The 23407-nt window shown below is 37.6% G+C and overlaps 2 protein-coding genes across 4 annotated transcripts; one reads left to right on the top strand and one right to left on the bottom strand.

Annotated features, from left to right (window-relative positions):
• The first annotated feature begins 520 nt into the window (after window positions 1-520).
• LOC134649257 (sugar transporter SWEET1) lies at window positions 521-3321 on the top strand. Its single transcript, XM_063503978.1, has 5 exons — window positions 521-671; window positions 762-839; window positions 1023-1249; window positions 2509-2684; window positions 3096-3321. Exons 1-5 carry the CDS (start codon window positions 595-597, stop codon window positions 3195-3197), a joined length of 660 nt encoding a protein of 219 aa, XP_063360048.1. The 5' UTR covers window positions 521-594; the 3' UTR covers window positions 3198-3321.
• Window positions 3322-8943: 5622 nt separating this feature from the next.
• Window positions 8944-11381, bottom strand: LOC134648907 (uncharacterized). 3 transcript variants are annotated; one of them, XM_063503501.1, is made up of 4 exons: window positions 11214-11379; window positions 10777-11038; window positions 10399-10696; window positions 8944-10147 (listed from the first exon to the last, which is right to left on the bottom strand). In XM_063503501.1, the coding sequence occupies exons 1-4, from the start codon at window positions 11341-11343 to the stop codon at window positions 8948-8950; spliced, it is 1890 nt and encodes a 629-aa protein (XP_063359571.1). In that variant the 5' UTR covers window positions 11344-11379; the 3' UTR covers window positions 8944-8947. The 3 variants fall into 3 exon arrangements, with proteins under 3 accessions (XP_063359571.1, XP_063359572.1, XP_063359574.1); XM_063503502.1 differs by lacking the exon at window positions 11214-11379 and having other exon boundaries at window positions 10869-10986; XM_063503504.1 differs by lacking the exon at window positions 8944-10147 and having other exon boundaries at window positions 10606-10696; window positions 10869-11038; window positions 11214-11381.
• Window positions 11382-23407: the final 12026 nt, after the last annotated feature.

The raw sequence follows: 23407 nt of genomic DNA on the forward strand, positions 1-23407 counted from the left end.
CATATATAAAAACGCTCTTATTTTCTTTTTTTTAACAGATTATGTAGTTTTATGTATATTTCAACTTATAAAATAATTGCAAATGGAATGTATTTATTGCTATATTTAGACCGCCGTTCACCGAAAATGAGCAGAAACCACCTAGAAAGATATTTTCTTATTGGTTCAGCGCGTAAAGCAGTGTTTGAAACAGCCCGCGGAAACAGCAAACGCCCATTTCTATATACGCAAGATATGGTTTTACGGAATTTAATTTAGAAACTGAAACAGGACTATAATTGTAAGTGTTAGATTTTCATAATTTTGAATAATTTGTATTTATACTATTCATTCAGTACACAAGTCAAACAAGGGATAGATATCAATAAAAACATAAAAATTAAGTAAATTTGGCAGGTTAATGTATCTTATATCGGATCGCTATTTATCTGTCATTTGGAGGCAAGCTGTCATCAGTCACATCTGACATCGCAGACTGTCGATGTTGTCATAGCGATATCATAGTTATAGCCCTAAGCTATTTTCTCAGTTTTCAAATGACGAGTGCGTGGGAATGTATATGTTAACGTTAATTTTAATTTCTAGACAGTAAATATGTCTTTGTCTGAATATAAGGAACTTATTAGCGGCTTAGCTGTCGTCACAACAGTATTGAATTTTTTGGCAGGAATGTATGTTATATTCAAAGTACTACTTATAGGCGTTTTTTTGAATTATTTACAGCTGTTTAAATAGTTCAAATATGTTACTACCTTTTCCAGGCTGGTGTGCAAGCAATATGTGGTTAATAGATCTACAGCCGAAGCATCACCACTGCCTTTTCTTACCGGTGTTCTAGCGTAAGTTGTTTAAGTCAGTATTTGTAAGGGAGTTGTTTTTTGAGCATGTTGCGGAACAAACATATGGCTCGTCTGAGAAATAAATACGGTCAAATACGTCGAATAAAATTAGTCTATGAAAGCATGCATTTTCAGTACAAGTGTAGAATAATTATTTTAACATTGTTAACTTTATCTTTTCAGCTCGGCCCTGTGGCTCATGTATGGGATCACCAAAGATGATAGTAAGATAATACTAGTGAACATAATAGGAATAACACTCATGACATTGTATTCTCTTGTGTTCTATATGTATACCTACAAGAAGTCTACTACATTTAAGCAGATGGTCTTTACAATGGGTCTGCTTGTTTCGTCTGTAGGATATTTAAGATTTGAGGAGGATAAAGAAATTCTTCTCGGCCGGCTGGGTAAGCCACATTTAATCTTAAGTCTTTTGTTTTAAATACTGCTATGTCTAACATGCTTTAAGCCTTTATAAGACTGAGGGAATATATTTCCAACTTGACTTTGTCGACAATTCTTGTTTATTTATTTATTTATATATATATTTCAGGCATGTCAGAAACAGCTCTAACGATTTCAATGAAATTAGCTATATAGGGGTTATTGGGAGAAAAAAATCGATCTAGCTAGGTCTTGTCTCTGGGAGAACGTGCGTTTTTGAGTTTTTATGTTTTCCGAGTAAAGCTCGGTCGCCCAGATATTTACTTATAAATGGATAAAATGTCATTGTACTTTTAGCCAGTAATACATGAATTATAATGTATATATATTTTTAAATAAACTTAATTACAATGACATTCATAGCTGTTATCTATTATAAGAAATATGTCAACATATTAGTAACACTCTAGTTGGTTATAATCAACAATAAGTGTGACTAATTAAATAAATACTTCTTACCGATAATTAACACATCACTAATGGAGCTAATGCCTTTACAATAAGGGTTATGAATTTTCTTTAAAAAATGTGGATAAAGGTACATTAGTTAAGCTACATGCTATGGCAAAATGTTTTCTCAAGTATGAATAATTGCAAATGGGAACATTGTAACATATGTATAACAAATACCAACAATTAATAAACAAAGAGAATACAAATGCACTTGCTGGGCACTTCATAGTTATAAAACCAAACACTTGAGACGAGGTATTTAAATAGATATGATATTAGATATTGGCCACAAGTATCCTTCTTTGGTTGTCTTGTTAAATGATTATATGTCAGTTGTACAATTTAATATCTAGCCAGATACATCTGTAGATGCAAAACTACATCTTTCATAAATTGTATAGGGAGAAAAAAGCTTAATTGTTGTTTTTATTCTGGATCAACTGATATCATATCATTAATAATGTCACCTACCCTATAGGACACATTATCAATAATAATTATCAAAGAAAAAAAAATATCCACAAAACCGGATGTATGATATGTGATAAACTATATCCTGTTTCATTACTCCTGGCGGTCTAGCATGAGTTGCGTTCTCACGCGCGAGTCCATACTTGAAGTCGCGCTAGATCTATGGAATCGCGCGCGATAACGCAACTCATGCTAGCAGGTCTGCTCTATATACACTGAAAGAACTAACCTCTACTTTGGAACACACCCTGCATTTTAGTACAATGTTGTAATTTAAATTACCACATATTTATTTCAGGAACAGTTGCATGCCTCGTCACACTGCTGGCAATAGCTGCTCCAATGAGCAAGCTGTTCTATGTGTTAAAAGTGAAGAGCACAGAATGCCTCCCGTTCCCTATGATCCTCATGTCATTCTTTGTGTCAAGTCTCTGGTTCCTGTATGGTGTTATAGAGGAAGATAATTATTTGATTGTGAGTATTAATTACTTTTAGTTTTAGTTATAGTTTAGTACAGATCGGTTCACGAGAACCTACTGCATACTTCGGAAATATTTTTTTTACCCTGTCACATTAAAACAGCGTGAGCGATAGAGATGGAGATATAGACGTTCTATGTTCGTGGTAGCCCCCCTGGCACCGAAAGGTTTGTACAAGTCCTTACACATTAGACATGCTGAGTTGAACAATAGTTAGTCGACGTAAAAAATATGTTTACACTTTTGCACCTTACTCCTTCGTAATACGGCGAAAAACAAACATATGTACAAGCATTTTCGCAGCGATTAAATTTTCAACGGTGTACCCGTAAGAACTCTCCGCACATTCAGAAGTCTAGAACTCTTAGGTTGTGGTTTCTATTCAAAATGTAGTTTTTGTTTTCAGCTACCAAACATAGTGGGCGGGGGCCTTTCGGTATTCCAGCTTTCGCTGTTCGTCGTGTTTCCCCGTACACCTCCTCTCTTGCCTAAGAGCGTGTTAGCGTAATCTACAGACTTAAAGGCTAATGAAAACCCGTTGTGCTGAGAATGATGTAAGTTTTCCTATGTTTTACTAGTAGCTGTTAGGGCGTTACTATGACTGTGTCGGCTGTTGCCTAGCGGCGAAGATGCACTTCGCACTTAGCATACATATATGTGACTAGCGTGCGTAGGTATCATTCTTTAGTACCACAAAAAAAAGGTCAGACACTTTTAATTTGTGAAATATTGTAACACCTTAGTGAGCATTGCCAGTATATGTAATTAATTGCAAGTTTGAAATGAAAACACATTTATAGTATTAATGTTTCGAAAACAAATGTTTTAAATGTTAAAAAAAAAGGAAAATATGTGACTAATTATTTAAGAGTTACAGGGTTAGATACGCATTTGAGTTCATTGGCGTAAATAAAACGATTGGTAGGTAACATATAAGTAGATAAAAAGCAAAGGACCTACCTATGGGTATACTGAATGACAATTTTTAAAGATCTCTGATTCTGATCAAGCAGGTATAATTTGTTAACTTGTAGAATTTGCGTAGTTACTATAGATACATATTTTTATGTCCATGACATAACATAAAGTATTGCTTAATTGTATATGTTACTGTATAGTGTATTGTAATGTTGTAAAAAAAGTTTTCGTATGATCTGATTGAGTGATCTTCCAGTTAACAGAATAGGATTTTTCTATTGTGTAATAATATAATTTAAAAAAGTCAATTATACAAAGAGACGAATTATAAATAGAACCGGCCAAGTGCGAGTCGGACTCGCGTTCCAAGGGTTTCGTAAGGGGTCCGACTCACGCTTGAATGCACATTTCTAATAGGTTTTCCTGTCATCTATAGGTAAAGAACTATTTTGTGTATTTTTTTCAAAACTTTAGACCCAGTAGTTTCGGAGATAAGGGGGAACTAAACTATTAATCCTAAAATTATAAAAAAAAAATATTTGAAATCCTTACAATGAGCTTTTTCATTTTGATATGTAACACGATATAGTTTGAAAAACTTTATTTTTTAATTTTCTCATTTACCCCCCAAAAATGGCCTCCATATTTAAAATTCATTTATTTACGTACACGTTCATCTTTGGGTCACAAACTTACACATGTGTGCCAAATTTCAACTTAGTTCCTTTTTTTTCCTTTTGAGGTACGGAACCCTAAAAACGATGTATGTATTTTGTGTTCCAAATTTTATATTAAAGGAAAAGATGAGGATTTTTTGTATTTTGTGTTGTTTTACATTTTAATGAATCATTTAAATGTATTTTATCCAGGTTTAATAAGTCAAATGTTTAAGTATGTGTGAGCATATAGAGTGCTAGTTTAGGTAATAACTTGGAGGATATAATCAAACGGAGACGCCATGTCTGTAATTTTCTGTACAATACAGTCTGCCGATTTTTGCGGGGGAGGGGAACGTCAAATGTATGCGTAACGTAAAAATAGCCATGTCAGATAAACGTCAGTCCATACATTGTGTATGACCGTTGGCCGCCTATTTTCGACAGAGGGGAAAGCCTGTTAATGGCTACTCCGTTTAGTTGTATCCTCCAAGGGTAATAAGGATTGTAATTTAAAATTAATAGTAATTACCTTAAAACTGCCTTTCCACTGAGTCGGAGATGAGAGAAGACGTGTGTGGGAATTAGTGATGGGTAGGACATCAATTTAAAATGAGTTTGTATGAGTACCTCATTTTCTAAAATGAGGTGTTACAATGTCTTACTTCAAATGAGGTGAGGTACTAGCATATTTTCAGCGTCAACTTTTCCATTAATTCCAACAGCGACAATATTTTTAAGATGTATGAAAGCTTGCAGCGCTTACGCTTGTTGTCTTTCGTGTTTAATTGTTAACGTATTTTCGGTGGTGACGCGAAGCGATATTGAAGTACGTTGCGTGTCGGTCTCACTCCCTCTTTGGGTATTCCTAATTCATTGTTTCATTTTGAAAGGATTTTTGAGGGGTTCATGTCACAGAGAGGCGGTGTGTGGTACAAACTCAACGCATTTCTCGGTGGACCTTTTGTCGTTGCAATAAGGTTTGTAGTTCGGCAGTTGACAGTGTGGATCATTACTCGTTTCTTCATTTGAGACATTTGAGTTTTGAGTGTCGGCGAGCAGGCGAGCACCTAGCGCCTCGCACGATCCAGGGACTCTGTTGCGAGTTGTGAGGAGTGTATGAGTTTTGAGGGTCGCGAGACTCGCGAGTGAATTTGAACGGATAAGAGTTTTTTTGAAATTTGAAGTGTGTGAATGATTTGTGTGTCAAAAGGTGTTTGTGATGCGCGCGAGTAAATGAGTAAAATGAATAGAGGAGTGAAGTAAGACATTTTTGCGGTACGAAGTACTGCGACAAATTAACAAAATGAGTGGTACAAATGAGGTGCCTCACGAGTGAGCGACTCAACACTAGTGGGAATCAACCAATAGCATTGTAACCCAGCGGAGCGGAGAAGAAATGTGGATTACAAATCTATAGGTACTAATATTATAAAAGGAAGTCTGTCTGTCTGTCTGTTACCTCTTCACTCTTAAACCGCTGAACCGATTTAGTTGAAATTTGGTATAGAGATTGTTTGAGTCCCGAGAAAGGACATAGGATAGTTTTTATCCCAGAATTCATCCCTTATGGGGGTGGAATTTTGAATGGGGAATGAACAATAACTGCATAACAAACTTTGTCGATAGGAACAGTTCCGCCCGCGCGGTGTAGCACCGCCCGCGCGCCGGCGCTGGTGCATGGTTTGGTTGAAATTTATTATAGAGATAGTTTGAGCCCTGGGGAAGGACATAGGGTAGTTGTTATCCTGAAAATCATCCCTTAAGAGGGTGGAAATTATCTCACTTCCACCCCGAAAGTGAGATAATTAAAGCATCGCCTGACAATCGATGTTAGTATTACGCTCAAATTGAAATTGCCTTTACACTTATCGAGGGCGTTTAAAAAGGAACTACCCAAATTACTAATTCCACGCAGACGAAGTCGCGGGCAAAAGTTAGTTACAAAGAATGCTATTGTTTGATTCTGGCACGTCTTCTCTCATCTCCCCTCATCAACGCCTCAGTGGAAAGGAAGTGTCAGTGTTTAATTTTTTGATCAACTTCCAATATAAGTTGTTATCAAAGAAATAAAAAAACTAGGTGTGAGATATACACATACATACAATAAATTTATTCTAGTACCTATACCCGTTGCGGCATATATTATGGTTTTCTATAGAGTAATTGTAAATTATTAACTTATTATGTACTGAGAAGTTAAAGGTAAAAGGTAAAAGTTAAAGGTATAAGGTTAAAGGTACCTGTACATGTACAATGTAATTTATTTTAGTAATAGAATATTACTTCACTGTGGTGCTATATAACATTTTCAGCGTGTTGTTACTACTTTTGAATAAACGTTGAATTTATGTTCTATTTAATCAACTCATTTGAAAAGAAATTTAAATATTTTACGACTTTACGATTTAGCACTGCCTACACTTGTATTTTTTTATCGGAATGTAAGTAAAAGTTTTATAACTATTCTCACGTAAATTCCAAAAGTAATCTTAATATGCTAGTTTTACCACCCATTTACCATGTTTATACCATTTTACTCTGTATTATGTTCATGGTAGGGGAAGTCCGGGCATAGTGAACACCTTTACCTTTGACTTGACATAACAGAAAAATTTAACGAGGAAGAAATGAAAAAAGTATCAATAATAAGTCTTTATTTAAAAATCTTTTAATTTAAAACAACACTAGCCTCCAATGTTTAATAGTTGCTGCAATTTTGAACAAAACGTAAAAAAAGATACATTTTGACTTGTCACCGACGACGCTCACAGCAACCGCTCCCTGTGACGCTTGCCGTTCATAGAGCGAAGGATCCTGAACATCATATAGGCGCATGGTGCGACAAAGTCGAATAGTTTAGGATTGGGAGCCCGAATTCGCTTTGCCTGGGGTGTTCGCTTTACTCGGACTAAAGTAATTTATTAGTTTTATTACCATCTATAAATATTGGGCTGTTAGGGGTTAGTTTCATAAAATTCCGTCAGTCTTGTCAATGTCATGTTACTCATGTTCAGGGGTCGGACAAAAAGTGCGGATGACGTAAAAATGACGTAATCTTGCACACAGGATGATGTTTGAGTTTGTATTTAAACTTCCGTGTGACATGTAGTAACAAAGTAGTATTAATGAAGTAACAAAATAATCGTAAATAAATCCATGGAATTAATAATACAGGTGGTAGGGTGATGTAGTGAATAAAATAAATTTCACGAAACTTGTTACCATAAGGTATAATTATTTGAAATGAGTTAGAACACTTAGAACAAGTCTGTGGGATCCTCAGATAAATAGGTTTAATAGTCAAAAGTGGGAACAGTAGGTAAGATTAGTAAAAATAAAAAAAGATAATTTGATGTTATTATACTTTTATAGATAAATTTTAGCTAAATATAATCGTGAAAATACAATAGCTAAACAATAACGAAGTCAATTTATTGTTCATCTGATTGACAATGTGTCAGTCAAAAACGTACTTACTCATTTCAAGTGGCGATATCGTTTAATAAAGAGGTTGATAAATGATAAGTGATTTAATTGTTTATGAAAATCAAAAATACTATTTGAAATCATCCTATAAGTGGTTTGACGTCATCCGCACTTTTTGTCCGACCCCTGCTCATGTTAGTCCAAGTATAGTCCGTCGTGCTCGTGCATCGCTGGCGACGCCCATGAGGCTTGGTCCGGCACAATCAGGGATAAATACTTGCGGTCTAACGAATCCTTATAATAAATAACAATAGACAATTGAATGATCGCGTTTTCTACAGTGTACGAGTATGTCCCCAAAAAAATAGAACAGCCAAATGTATCTCATTATCCCTGTTAAATGATACAATTTTTCAAATAAAATTTTGGTATTACATAAAGCGTATAATTAGCCCTTGTTTACTATTAACTGTTCAGTAATGGACCTTGCGTCTTAGCAATAAGGTTTACGGCTTGCAATTGATTTAATGTAATAATCTTTATTACAGGAACAGAACTATATTATAGTAAGTAAGTATTAGGTATATTAATAATAGTTACTTGATCCCAAGAGTTAGCGCAACGTATCCTCTTCTCAAGAACAGTTTTTTGCAAACACTGGAGTTTAGTTCTAGGCAGGCCCACAATGTTAACTTACCAGAGGTCGCTAAAGTTAGACCAAGCTATGTCGGCAGCGATTTTGATAGCCCAGACTGTGCAAGCGTTAATTTAAACGTCAAACTTTTATGAAATTACGACGTTTAAATAACATTTGCTGCGGCTATCATCATATCTGCCAACTTGGCTTGCTTAACTCACTTTGCAGCATTAGGTATACTTGGGAAAGCGAACTGAAGCAATGATACAAAAATTATGAGACTAATATTAGGTGCCATATGCGTATATTACAATAAAAAATAAATCATCGCACTTGGTCATTATCACAGTTTAGCGAAAAAATAATCACATAAGCGACAGACTAGGTATATTTAGTAGACCTAAATCGTACTTAGACAACCTAAAAGCAATAAGGTCAGGTACGAGCGTGTGCTAAAAGTGTAATTAATTTCTTTTCTATTTATTCAGAAAATTCATTTAGCTATTTATTGATTTATAAGGCATTGACGTTATAGTGCTATGTCCTGCAGTAATAATACAGATAACTTCAATGGTCAAAAGGTTCTACAACAAGTCAAATATATATATATCACCATTATTAAGTGCAACTTTTATTTTTTTGGCATATACAATACAATCGCGCTTTTGCAAGTTCTGGACTGTCTGTTGTGCAGGTTCCTAGACCTCTATACGGCGATATAACGCTCAGATGTCCAATTAATTGCGATTTCTTCACGACAGCTTCATAAGACATGTTACCTGGCATCGTAGTGAACGCAACTACATAATAGATGTTATCTTTACTACCATCGTAATAGAAATGTATTCTAATGACGTTTTTGAGCGACACGTCCAGGCATTGCCAGCAATGTTTTGTTTTTATAGATTTAATTAAAATTTTGATATGAGTGATCGCTAGTAGCACACTCTTGATGCCTTGAACGTCGTTATTATCTAGGGGATACAATTGGTGACAACTACACCATTTATCATGAATGGCAGCGTCGCGGCATGTTCGTGAAGTTTTAACTGGCATGAACAGACTGTGACAATTCGGACAGCCGTGAGAAACTCTCACGTCGGAGATACCCTTGCATCTAGACAACTCGTTTATATTAATTAACGTGTTGAACAGGTCGTAGGGAGTCACTAATTTAAATTGATTATCCGCAAGCGCCTTATATTCTTTCCATCGCTGGGTTTTGAACATTGTCGGCGGTCGCATAAAAAAGGAAGGCAACCGCTCATCGTAGTACGATTCTAATTCAAAACGGTGTGGTCCGAATCTAATGCCGTGGTCGCTGTAAAAAATGACGAACGTATTTTCAAGAATACCAGTATACGTTATTTTGTTAAAGAAATTCTCCAGTAGCCTGTCTGCATCCTGAGGACGACTATTCGTGTTGTGGCTGAATGAGTTTATCCAAAAAAATCCAAAGAAGCGATCATTTCGGTATGTTGTCACAAAATCAGCAGCGTAATCCAAAAGTTGCTGTCCAGCCGATATCTTTCCTGTACATACTAGCGATTTATTATTCAACTCCTTCTCTTCTTTGATAAATAATGGCCGTATATAGTGGTCGGTTGGAGGTTTATGAAACGCGTAGCGCTTACTGAAAGTATCAGGTAAACGCAAGAAGTCTTCACCGTACGCTGTGACGTATCCGATATCCTTGAATTTACTCCAAATTAACATTTTGTTACACTGGTCCATTTGATCTTGACATTTTGAGGATATTACTGGCATGCTCTGGCCAGTCAACGCTGCCATTACGTTGGGAAACGTATTATCACCCACCTGAAAATACAAATAATTACCGAAATAAGCCACTCTGGAGAGCACTTCATCATAGAGCGAACTTATGGTAGGTAGTCGTGATCCTCGGATATGAGATTTTAGCTAAGGGTGCTATCGTTAACTAAAGTTCAAATTGTTTACGGAAAACCTTTGATCGGTTATAAATGTTATAATACTTATTAAGTTATAATACCTACTTTTAATGACTATGAGAAGTACAAGAACGTAAAAAAAATATTATTAATAAACACCTTATGATAGCCACGGAAGCAAAACCAAAAGTTCTTGTGTAGGTAATCCGTAGTTCTGGGCATCGTCTGCACCATCCGCGGCAAAGACATAGAGTCCATGCCCAAAATCAGTACATTGTAGCTGTTATTACAATATTGTTGGTTGTGTGTCGTATTGATCTTCTTGGCGAAGGCGAGAACATCATCATATACCGGATGTGTCTTGTTTCTCACATCGTATTCAACGCATCTCACGTTTATGAAATCAGTTTGAAGAACAATCGTGGCACCGGAGCTAAATTTCACACATAGCGTATACCTGTAAAAAAAAAAAACGTTATTTGAGATCTAAAATAATAAATTAAATATAATTAAATAATTTGGACAAGGCGTATTCACTTAATTTTGGTATTTTCGTGACCAGGGCGGGGCTGTAGAAATCTGTAACAGCAATCAAAACGAGCGCTTTTCCTTAGATATTTTTTCACTACCAATGGGTTAACCGTCGCTCGTACGCGATCCCCGTCAATTTTCTTTATATGAACGGCTCGTTTACCGCAGTCAGATCGTTTCTGCTTATGTTTTTTCTCATATTCGATTTGCTTCCTGTAATTTATCATATTGAATGGAATTTGGCACCCTGGCGTATTTATAGAGTACACTGAAAGTAGATGAAATAAGACATTAGTACCTACCAAATAAATCATGGATGTACGAGTATGTCTAGATTATATAAGGATAGAAAATAATGTTGACTAAGTTTATTCTGGTTATAACATGATGGTGATTCTCTGAATCAAGTCTACATATATTTAACAGGTAGATACGAGACTTACCTGTTCTGTATTCATTTAAAAAGTTTTCTTCTGATTCTTTGTTGTCTTTATACAACTCGTCAAGATTTACATGTTTCAAGGGCACCACTTTGTGATGTCCGGTAGAGGTTAGAGGCTGGGCAGTAATCATCGGAGATTGGCGAGAACCTAGTCCTAAATGCGACTGTTGCCAATAGTATAGTAATAGAATGACGAAAGAACAACTCGGTAGTAGGAATAACACTCCAACTTTAATTTGCTTCATTTTGAATCTTTTCAGTTTCCTTCTGAAACAAATGTAGGTAAGTATGTATTTATTTTAAAATCATTGATTCGTAAAGTGTCATTCAATAGAACTTGCTAACTATGTAAACAAAAGTTACTAGTAAATTGACATTCAGTGTCAATTTCAGTATGGCGGTTTGTTTACATAGTTAGCAAGTTCTATTGAATGACATTTTAGACCGATATAATAATAATAATATATTTTATTAGTCAAGCAACATGGCTCAAAAGGCTGTGAAACATAAAAATTTCAATTACAACTAAAATTAAAAATTAAAAATACAGAATACATTAAGATATTACCTACTAAAATATAATTAATTGATTTAAGGGAAACATGTCACAAAAATAAAATAATAAAAATAATAACAGTTAAGATATAATTAAACAATTAATTTAAATAATAATAATTAAAGTAAATAATGTCACGAAGTATAATCACATGTCTCCTAATAAATCAACCAACAATACTTATTATTTATCCCATTTTTGAGACACTGGTGCATGCAATGACAACCAGTGCCTCACAAATGGAGAGTCAACACGGTCAGCGACGACCGCTAGTAGGGCGCTGCCGCTGGCGCGTACGCGGCGGGCTGCTGACCAAGCCCTCTTACGCATTGTGGCGTAAAAACAATCTACGCGCGCCTCCGCGAACATGCCTGAGGCGCTGCAAAACCGCGGCAGCCGCAGCAGCGCCCTAAAGGCGTCATTGTATTGAACACGGAGAGCGTTGTATGCCTTTTGTGTATACTTAACCCACAGGCTGCATGTGTAGAAAGTTGTGCAATATGCACGGAACAGTGTGACTTTCACGTTTTTCGAGCAGCTGGCAAACCTGCGGGCTATCATATTGGCACGAACTGACAACGCTCTCCGTTCCCTTTCAATATCAGAGTCGTCACTCAAGTCATCGGTCAGCACCACAGACCTGTCATTGTCGAGCTCGCGCTTGACAGACAGCTGAAGTGTGCGAAAGGGAAGCCATCACGTATATGAACATCGCATGAGTGCGAAAGAGTCAGACTACAAATGAGAAAACGTGACCATTTTTGAGTTTGACGACGGCCGCGGACGGCCAAGAGCGTATCACCGTAATTTTCAATTTGAAAAATATACACAAATTCGGAAGAAAACTATTTGATAAACTAATACAATGAAGATAGTGTCTTGTAGTGTACCGGATTTCAGTGTCACGGGGCCAAATAAACCTAGCAAATATTCATTTCAGAGGAATAATGATATTCCGAGCGAAATTTTCTTAACGATATTTTGTCAAATTAACAGCATAAAAAGTGTAAGAAGCCGGTTTATACAGTTGATTATAAGTTTTTCTTCCTTTGTGTGCTAATATTTTATCATATTACTCAATAATTTAAAATATTTTGTGTAAAAACATAAACTGTTACTTTACGCTAGGGCTTGACAAAATGTTCAGATGACAGTATCGATAACTTGTCGGTATATTAATAGCTATGTAATTATTTCTTCACAAGACATCATTAAGATATTAGCTTTTATAACCGACTTCAAATAATAACGATTGTTATACCTTTTTGAAGGTGCTCATGTTTAGCGGTAAATTTAAACTTCACTTTCCAACACAGTAAGAGTTACATTAAGATAAGTCTGCAACGATTTTGATAGCACACGCAGTGCAAGTGTTATTTATACGTCATAATGTCGTAGAATTTTAACGTTTAAAATAACACATTTGAAAAAGTAGTCGATAAAGCAATCAGACATCGACAGATTATTAATATGTTGTAACATGACATCACTATTTTTGATCTCACATAGACAATTTACGCACACACTTGCATTTCATTTTTGGTCGCACTTTTGAAGATTGACAGTTGTTCTAGTCATATTAATTCTATGGTCAGCACGTATTTAAACTTGTGGACCCGCTTCAAGGGTGCTCCGTTGAGACACACAAGAGGAACGCTAGACGGACAATTGGACCCCGCTTTGAAAATCATAATCTCACTTTTAGATGTATTATATTTTACGATATATTTTATGTACGATATACTTAACCTAAAATGTGTATCTCCGGTATCTCCGTTTCATGACATAAGTACATGGCATTGACACACACTCACACAGACAGCACACACATTAAACAAAGAGTTATAAAGTAGATGGAATACCTACATGTAAGTAGGTATTTTTGTATATTAAAGGAAAAAATGGAAAAAGTTACGCTTCCGGCAGGACTTGAACCCGCATCCTCCACAATATACGCCACCCCAAAGGCGTGTATGCATAATGGAAGGAATGGAAAGATTTGCGAGGTCCTGGTAGGCTTCCGTAACTCAATTGGTTAAGAGCAACACGGATTGTGGAGGATGCGGGTTCAAGTCCTGCCGGAAGCGTAACATTTTCCATTTTTTCCTTGAATATAAGCGATATTTGGAATATCGCTCGCAGACGTATCTGCTAGTTAAAAAATTGATTTACATGTAGGTATGCTATAAAAAGATTTCAATGAAAATACTGGTGCTGATAGCACCAGCGCATCTTCATGAGTCCTGGACGCTCGGAGCAGAACCGGTCGTCCATCCGCGGCCGCGCCCGCGCACCGCGCCCCGCGCACCGCGTACGCCATTATCTCACCAACCGCGACACACGAAACACGACGGCTCGCGCCCGTCCCGCTCGCGATAGACTGTACGCGCCGCGCTCTGATTTATTGTAACGGTCAATTGGTAGTTTTTAATATATTTTTGCATAAGTTTTACAGTCCACTTATTTCTCTCCAGTAGCTAGACCAACATATGGTCCTTAAACGCCGTAGTAGATGACAGTGGACCGTTACAAGCGCGATTTGAAATAAAACCGTTAATATCGCATCCGTCGTTCTGCGATTCATCACGACGGAACTACGAGTGGAGGTCGCAGCGCATCGTGAGAAGCATACAACTACAATCGCCCGTCTTCAGTTGTCTTCGAGATTGCTACATAAATAAAACTGAGGTCTTCGCCGTGATCATCATAACTTCAAAGTGCACGGCCCCTGCAGAACAGCATTATCTTGGATCTATAAGCAACACCGGGTGAAAAACGAGTGCAAACATCATAAAAATCACGGACAGGAAAATCACCAGGATTGGAGCTCACTACCTACCGGCTTACAACTACGGATAGCATAACTGTGAGATCATTCCAATATTTCCCTTATTTTAGTTTGCATTCCTATAAAAAATACATTAGCTTTTAAAATCTTTCCATTAAAATTACAATCAAAACAAACCATTAAAAGTGCTTCGATCTTAGTTCATAGTTGCATGTTAAAGTTATATTGTTCAGTCTTTCAAAGCTTTATTTTCAACTTCCATCATTATTTTCGTCATTTTTGCAAAGTAATTTAATTAGAAATCAAAATTGTAATCATAATTATTTTTCAAAATATAAAGTGGGTTGGTCGAGAAACGCGTTTTAGATCCTTACGATTTTTTAATAGCAATTTCATTATCAGCTCATCACATATAAAAATTTAAGCGCCTGCGAAAAGTTACGAGCAAAGTTGAGGATAGTGTTGCTATTTTTTTCAATTAGGTACGAGTAACATATTGCTTAGAGCACTTAGTAATTTCATTTCACTTATTGTCTTTTCAATTTTTCACTGCATAATGAATACAGAAGCACGCTGCAAAGAATTAATTAAGAAACGTGGTACAGTTAAAGCTAAGCTTACGCAATTTACTGCTTATTTAGCAACAGCTAAATCTTGTGAACAATTAAGCGAACCACAATTGGTCGAATTAGACCTACGCATAAATAAAATAGATGCCTTATATGAGTCATACGACACGTTTCAGGGCGAGTTGGAGCAGCTAGTGGAGGACCCCAGCGAGCTGTATACCGATCGAGAGCAGTTTGAAGGGACTTATTACCACGAGCTAGCGACCGCACGGGAGTTGTTGGAGCGACATCGTAGTCAGCGGGCTAAGGAGTACGCTGGCGCCAGGTCTGAGGTAGGTTCCGATGAGTGCCCGACTGTCATATCATGTAGACAAAGTAACGTACGTCTGCCAAAAATAAACCTACCACATTTTAGCGGCGGCTGTCAAAATTGGTTGGAATTTAAAGATATTTACGTCTCATTAATTCATACGGAGAAAAGCATAGATGATATCAATAAATTCCACTACCTTCGTGCTTCTCTTCACGGAAGTGCGGCCATAGTGATACGTAGCTTAGATTTCAGAGCAGAAAATTATAATGCAGCATGGAAACTGCTATGCGATAGGTACGACAACAAACAATTATTGGTAAATAATCATGTTCAAGCTCTTTTCAACATAGACCCGATTCACCGGGAGTCTTGTCAAGGTCTTCGTCAAATAGTTGACACCGCAAATAAAAATCTTAGAGCATTGGCTACCCTTGATCAGCCAGTTAATCATTGGGACACATTAGTCATTCATATAATGTCCTCCAAGTTAGACAACATTACCAGCAGAAAATGGGAGGAGCATAGGAACTCATTGTCAGAGCCTCCTTCACTTGACAACTTTCTTACATTTTTGAGTAACAGGTGTAATCTTCTTGAAACATTAGAAGAATCCAAAAACAATAAGTCCAAGGCAGAGGCGTCAGTCAGTAAGCCTAAAAGTTTCCTAGCCTCTTCAAGTCAACATGATACTGCAAAAAATCATATTAAACCTTGTCCTTTGTGTAACAAGACCCACTATATCTTTAATTGTGACACCTTCAGAGCCTTGCCGATTGACGAACGTTGGAATAAGGCCAAGGAGTATAAAGTGTGTCTTAACTGCCTGCGCCCGGGACATCATGAGTCGAAATGCAGTCTTAGTCATTGTAAATATTGCAAGGTCAGGCACAATACGTTGTTGCACAAGCATAACGACACAAATGCTCCGGCAGAACATGTAGCATTGTCGGCAAACAATCACGTCGTGGGTAACGTATCGCCACATGTATTTCTTTCCACAGCTCTGGTGAAGGTCAGTGACAGCAAGGGTCAGTTGCACACAGTGAGAATCATGCTAGATAATTGCAGCACAGCAAATTACATTTCGCAGAGTTTGACTAATAAGCTATCATTACCAACACGTCCTATTATTTGTAATACTTCTGGTCTAAACGATCAACAGTCGAAAAGTGTACAGGCTTGCTCTCTTCATATGGAGTCTCGTGATGGAACTTTTAAGACAGACATTGATTGTTACATATTGCCAAAAGTCACACAACCCATTCCTGATCAATTTTTAGACGTTAATGAAATACCAATACCTTCAGGACTTTGTTTAGCTGACCCCTCTTATTATGAACCGTCTTCAATTAGTCTTCTTGTCGGTGCTCAAATCTTTTGGGCTGTACTTGGTTCGGGGCGTGTAGATCTTGGAAAACAAAATCCACTCCTTGCGGAAACAAAACTTGGCTGGCTTGTCGTAGGCGCTTTGTGTCAGCCAAGTCTTAATAAACGTCATAATCCTGTTTGTTTCTTTCTTAATGACCAGCAAACGGGCATAGATCTTACTCCATTTTGGGAGCTTGACACAATACCTTCAAAACATAATCTCACTGTAGACGAAAATACATGTGAACAAACCTTTACCACTACAACAAAACGCGATGAAGAGGGACGCTTTGTAGTCACTTTGCCGTTGAAGGAGTCACCAGACGTATTGGGAAGCTCTTTCGAACTGGCTAGACGCAGGTTCCTTTCCTTAGAGCGAAAGTTTGATAGGGACCCTTTATTTAGAGAGCGGTACAGTGAGTTTATGACTGAATATGAAACCTTAGGTCACATGAGCGAAAGTTTTCATGACCCTTCGCGACCATCATACTTTCTACCACACCATGGAATTTTGAGGGAATCTAGCACAACTACCAAGCTGCGGGCGGTCTTTGACGCGTCTGCTGTCACCACGTCTGGAAAGTCCCTAAACGACATCCAGTTAGTAGGTCCTAGAATTCAAGATGATTTATTCTCTATCCTACTTAGATTCCGGCAACATAGGTATGTAGTGTCTGCGGACATAGAGAAAATGTACCGACAAATCCTTGTTGACGAGGATCAACGGTATCTTCAAAAGATTCTTTGGCGATCTAACCCCTCGCAACCCATAAAAATTTACACACTTAATACTGTGACTTATGGTACAGCGTCGGCTCCTTATCTTAGCACACGCTGTCTTCTCCAATTGGCGCAGGAATCTTCAGACAAGCAAACTCAAGATGCAATATCTAAAGACTTTTACGTAGATGACTTCCTGTCAGGGTCACATTCAATTGCTGATACCGTGTCTCTGTGTCAAAAGGTCACAGACACTCTTCGCTCAGCAAAATTCAATCTTAGAAAGTGGCAATCCAATAGTGAACAAGTTTTGAAGCAAATCAATAATGAACCTTCTCTTAATCATACGGTTAACTTAAGCGAAAAAGAATTGTCAAAGACACTTGGCATTAACTGGCATTGTACTCAAGATACTTTAACTTTTCAAATAAACATTACAGTTCCTTCCGTAGTCACCAAACGCACTATATTATCAGCCATAGCACAGGTATTTGACCCTATTGGTTTAGTTACACCTTGCATTGTAGAAGCTAAAATTTTAATGCAAAGGTTGTGGGTGGACAAAATTGATTGGGATCAGCCTCTTACAGGCAGCTTACTTGCATCATGGAACAATTTTGCGAAATCACTTCCTAACCTAAATAATGTAAAGATACCAAGATGGATATCATGTGAATCATCTGCTTCAATTGAGTTCCACACTTTTACTGATGCGTCAGAAAAAGCATATGGAGCGTGCCTTTATGTCCGCTCCGTGGCCGGGGATGGCTCTGTGTGTGTGCGTCTTCTGGCCTCTAAAAGCAAAATCGCACCCATCAAGGCCACGACCATCCCTCGCCTTGAACTTTGTGCAGCATTGTTGGGAGCAAGACTGTGTACGAAGGTCCTGGAGTCACTGACTATGAAACCAGAACGTTGCATATTTTGGTGCGACTCCATGATTGTCCTTGGTTGGTTAAAATCATCTCCGGCTCTTCTAAGGCCATTCGTAAAAAACCGTATCTCCGAGATACAAGATAGCTTTCAACCGGAATGTTGGCGTTACGTTCCTTCTAAGGAAAATTCAGCTGATCTCGTGTCTCGGGGTCTTGATGCGGATCTTATACAAACAGCGTCTTTATGGTGGTCAGGGCCGCCTTTTTTAGCGTCAGATCCTTCACATTGGCCGACTGCACCTGGTTCTGAAGGTGAAACCACATTACCAGAGATTATAACTCATAAATCATTCGTCATTACTTCATCAAATTCAGATGACACCAATGCCATTCAAACCTTGATAAATAATCGCTCAGATTATGCAAAGATACAGCGGGTAATTGCCTACATAAATAGATTCACGTACAACTGTCGAAATGCTAGTAATAAAAAACATGGTTACCTTAGTGCATCTGAATTATCTGCTGCATCTACTCTGATCCTTCGCATGTCTCAGCAAACTGCCTTTCCTGAAGATTATGAATTGCTGAAATTTGGAAAGGAGTTATCAAAACAAAGTCGACTTAAATCTTTGTCCCCATTTTACGACTCTGGCCTTATCAGAGTTGGCGGTCGACTTAGTAATTCATTTTACGATTACGGTGTTAAGCACCCTATAATTGTTTGTTGTAAGCAACCTATAATAAGGCTCTTAGTTAGGATGTTGCATCTCCGCGCCCTCCATGCAGGTCCTCAGTTACTTATGTCAATCTTACGTCAAACCTACTGGCCTCTTGGGGGTCTTAACTTAGTAAAGCATACTGTTCGACAATGTATCCGCTGCATTAGGCTTAAAGCAGAAACAATTCAACCTGTAATGGGAAACTTACCAAAGGAGCGGTTACATCTTGAATTTCCATTTATCGAAACAGGCACTGATTACGCAGGACCCATTTTGATAGCCGATCGCAAGGGTAGAGGCTGCAAGCTCGTGAAAGCTTATATTTGTATTTTCGTTTGCTTAGCGACACGGGCACTTCATTTGGAGCTTGTCTCTGACCTTACTAAAGAAGCTTTTATTGCAGCGCTCGATCGGTTTATAGCTCGTCGAGGGAAGCCGAGAACCATATTCTCGGACAATGGTACTACCTTTGTTGGCGCTGCCAACGAGCTCGCTAACGTGCTGAATCAAGATTTAGCTAAGGATAGGGCCACTGAAGGTATTAACTTCTCTTTTATTCCCGCGTACACTCCTCATTTTGGCGGCTTATGGGAGTCCGCTGTAAAGTCGGTCAAGCATCATTTACGTAGAGTGTTGGGCCTTACGCATCTAACCTTTGAAGAGGTTTCAACATGCCTCAGTCAGGTCGAAGCAATTTTAAATTCACGACCTCTTACCCCCCTTTCCGACGACCCCTCTGACCTAACACCCCTTACTCCGTCTCACTTCCTTATTGGGAGATCTCTCACGTCTGTGCCACATCGTCAAGTCTCCAGCCAGAACATCTCAAGTCTCCAAAGGTTCCATCGCATAGAAGTTCTCAAACAGCACTTTTGGAATCGTTTCTCAAACGAATATATCTTCAACCTTCAGCAGAGAACGAAATGGCGCCATTCAAGAGGAAAGCTTGAAGTTGGAACCATGGTGGTAGTGAAGGAGAACAACCAACCGCCTCTCATGTGGTTGATGGGCCGTATCGTCAACGTGCTACCTGGGAAAGATGGAGTCGCCAGAGTAGCAGACATCAAGACAAAGAAGGGAATCATACGTCGAGCCTTTAATACAATATGCCCTCTTCCGATCTACAGTCTTGAAGACAATGGGTCTTCAACGCCGGGAGTATATGGTGCTGATAGCACCAGCGCATCTTCATGAGTCCTGGACGCTCGGAGCAGAACCGGTCGTCCATCCGCGGCCGCGCCCGCGCACCGCGCCCCGCGCACCGCGTACGCCATTATCTCACCAACCGCGACACACGAAACACGACGGCTCGCGCCCGTCCCGCTCGCGATAGACTGTACGCGCCGCGCTCTGATTTATTGTAACGGTCAATTGGTAGTTTTTAATATATTTTTGCATAAGTTTTACAGTCCACTTATTTCTCTCCAGTAGCTAGACCAACAAATACAAACTAAAATTATAATTGGTCAAATCAAATTTGTCAATAATAAGAACAAAAAAACTATAGGTACTCATTATTTTCTTTTTGGTGCTAGTACTAGTCCAATCCAGCAACGTAAAAACTATTAGATATAAGTAATGTATTCAAAAGGCACTTAAATACAAAATACAGTACATAGCGTCCCCCTTTTATAAATATCTATCGTTAAATGTAAATAATCACAATTACTTATTTACCAGTGGCGCTAGTGAGCACATTGATGGGCTCTTAAATTAAATCTTATAGACTAACCTTTGAACGGTTGCTAATAACCATTTTGATATCCTCAAGCAAACGATGAGTAGTCCCTTGTTGCTATTATTTTCCATTTAAACTAACGAGATACCGACTACTGACGTTAAAAGAAAATAATGCATGTTGAATCGTATCATATCAACAATCCTATTCAGTGTGTGTTTACAGGCAGTCAAGAAAAATTCGTAAACAATAAATATCCTGGATGACCACTTGATCATTCGATAAGTTAAAATAATTTATGAAATTGATATTGGTTTTATTTTGCGCAATATAGGTTACATTACTTGGTATAAATACAGTATTTACTATTTACAAGTTCGCCATATTCTACGTACTTAGACAAGCGTGTAAAAATTAAATGAATTTTGTTAGTAAATTGCTAAAAAAACTCGTGTACATTTGTAAAAACATTATTTATACCTACCGGTGCGTGATACGTACCTATATGTAAACACATATATGCTGTTTAGTACGTATATCATTAATCTTAATATAATATATATAGGTACTTATTCAAAAGTGAACTCACCTGTGTGTTATTTTATCTCAATCTTGTAGACTTGTGTTTCGCAAGTCACATGGTTATAGCACGTTTTATGTTGGTTATCGATGTCAGCAGTGTTCTCGACGGTCCACGTTCTACGTTACTCGTAGGTCCGGAGGCTGGGTGCCATCTTTATTTTCTGACGCATGCGCAGTTGCTTTACATATTTTAATCTTAATTAAGTCGGTTCTAGTCTCAGAGGATATAACCAAACGGAGTAGCCATTAACAGGTGTTCCCATCTGTCGAAAAATAGGCGGCCAATGGTCATACACAATGTATGGACTGACGTTTATCTGACATGGCTATTTTACGTTACGTATACATTTGACGTGCCCCTCTCCGCAAAAATCGGCAGACTATTTTGTACAGAAAATTACAGACAAGGCGTCTCCGTATGGTTATATCCTCCAATTCTAGTTCTTCTAGTATTTACGCTATCCTTGGGTTCGGAAACCTGAATTTTAAATTTTCGTACGAAATTGGAATACCAACAATGTTATTAAGCTTATAATGGCCATTTCACCCTAGCGTGTCTATGAAGATAAGCAGTGGTCGTGGATTCGAATCCTTGTAGATAAGGGCATATTTGTGTGATTGGGACAAACTATTGTTCTTGCTTGAGCGATGTCATAACATACCAACAAGGTTTGCTTGGTTTTGGCCTTGGTCAATCTGTAAGATTGCCCTCAGTTTTCTATTAAAGGATTTAAAAAATTAAGTTAGACGCAAAATTCATAAATTGATTGCCCTTGGTTATGAAAATCATCATCCTTCGGGCGTCGAGTATTTATATTGACTCTCGTTAGCAATGTTGGCCATGTCGCCCTCATCGCGCAATTACTAATAAAATTAAGGTTTTATTCCGGTTGCGAAAACATTGCCTTGCCTCTGCAGTATGCTGCATCCAGCAGGAAATTTGCGATGTCACATTCATTCTCCTTGATAAATAGATGTTGCTTTGATGTCGCGATTGTAACTTACAAATGATATGTCTCATTTACCGTAGCACGCAGCATCCTGCAAAACTGAGCAGGAAAGCCTTCTTAACACACATTTGGTAGCCGATAACATGAGAAAACCCGTATGTAGCGCAAAGCGCCTACGAGTACCAACAGACAGTCTAGCGGGTCGCTGAAAGTAAATGTGTTCATCGAAAATGGAACCTTATTAGTTAGTTACCTATTTGGATTGGATAAAGATCAAATACGTACAGACAAAAACAGCAAAATAATAATTTATCGTAATTTAATAAATATCACATTCACACACATTAAACACGCTATATTACAACCAGTTTTATAATACTACGGGTAATCTTTATTCTGAACATAAATATTACTGAGCCATAATTAATTATAATTAACTTAAATATATGGACACTTAACCAAATGCAACTGTGGGCATGTCATAGAATCTTGTCAAATTGACAGGAGATATCTCAAAAATCTCACAATTTTTTTAATAAATTACATAGTATACCTAAGTACAATATATGACTGTACTGTGACATAGTTCCAAAGAGCCCATAGTTTTACTTTGCTAAGTGAACCAACTTATATTTATAAATACAAAGTAACATTTAAAAATAAATCGACTTCGTATGACTCACACTGACAATAACCCTTGGTAGCTTTTGCCCATAACATTACGACATTTTTGACAATGTTATTTCACTTTAGGGTTCATCTTTTAATTCTTATGGAACGTTCAATTTATTAGCAACCAAGGGAATAGTTAGCATAGTATTTTATAAGAATTAACACGTACTTATATATTTACTTGCATACAACTAAGTAGGTATAATTATACATTTATGATTTGAATACTAGTAAGGTGCATAAAGGCAAGGTCTGGTTGTCCTCGAACACATAATTAATATGTAGAATATAGCGAGCTGGATGGGGGTTGACAATATACGTTAATTTTGGGATATATTTATACATAAGTTTGATAGTACATCACACTTATGGCAACATTGGTTTTTTTTGATAATGTTTCGT

The sequence above is a fragment of the Cydia amplana genome, chromosome 6 (genome assembly GCF_948474715.1).
Source record: "Cydia amplana chromosome 6, ilCydAmpl1.1, whole genome shotgun sequence".
Classification (NCBI taxonomy): Eukaryota; Metazoa; Arthropoda; class Insecta; order Lepidoptera; family Tortricidae; genus Cydia; species Cydia amplana.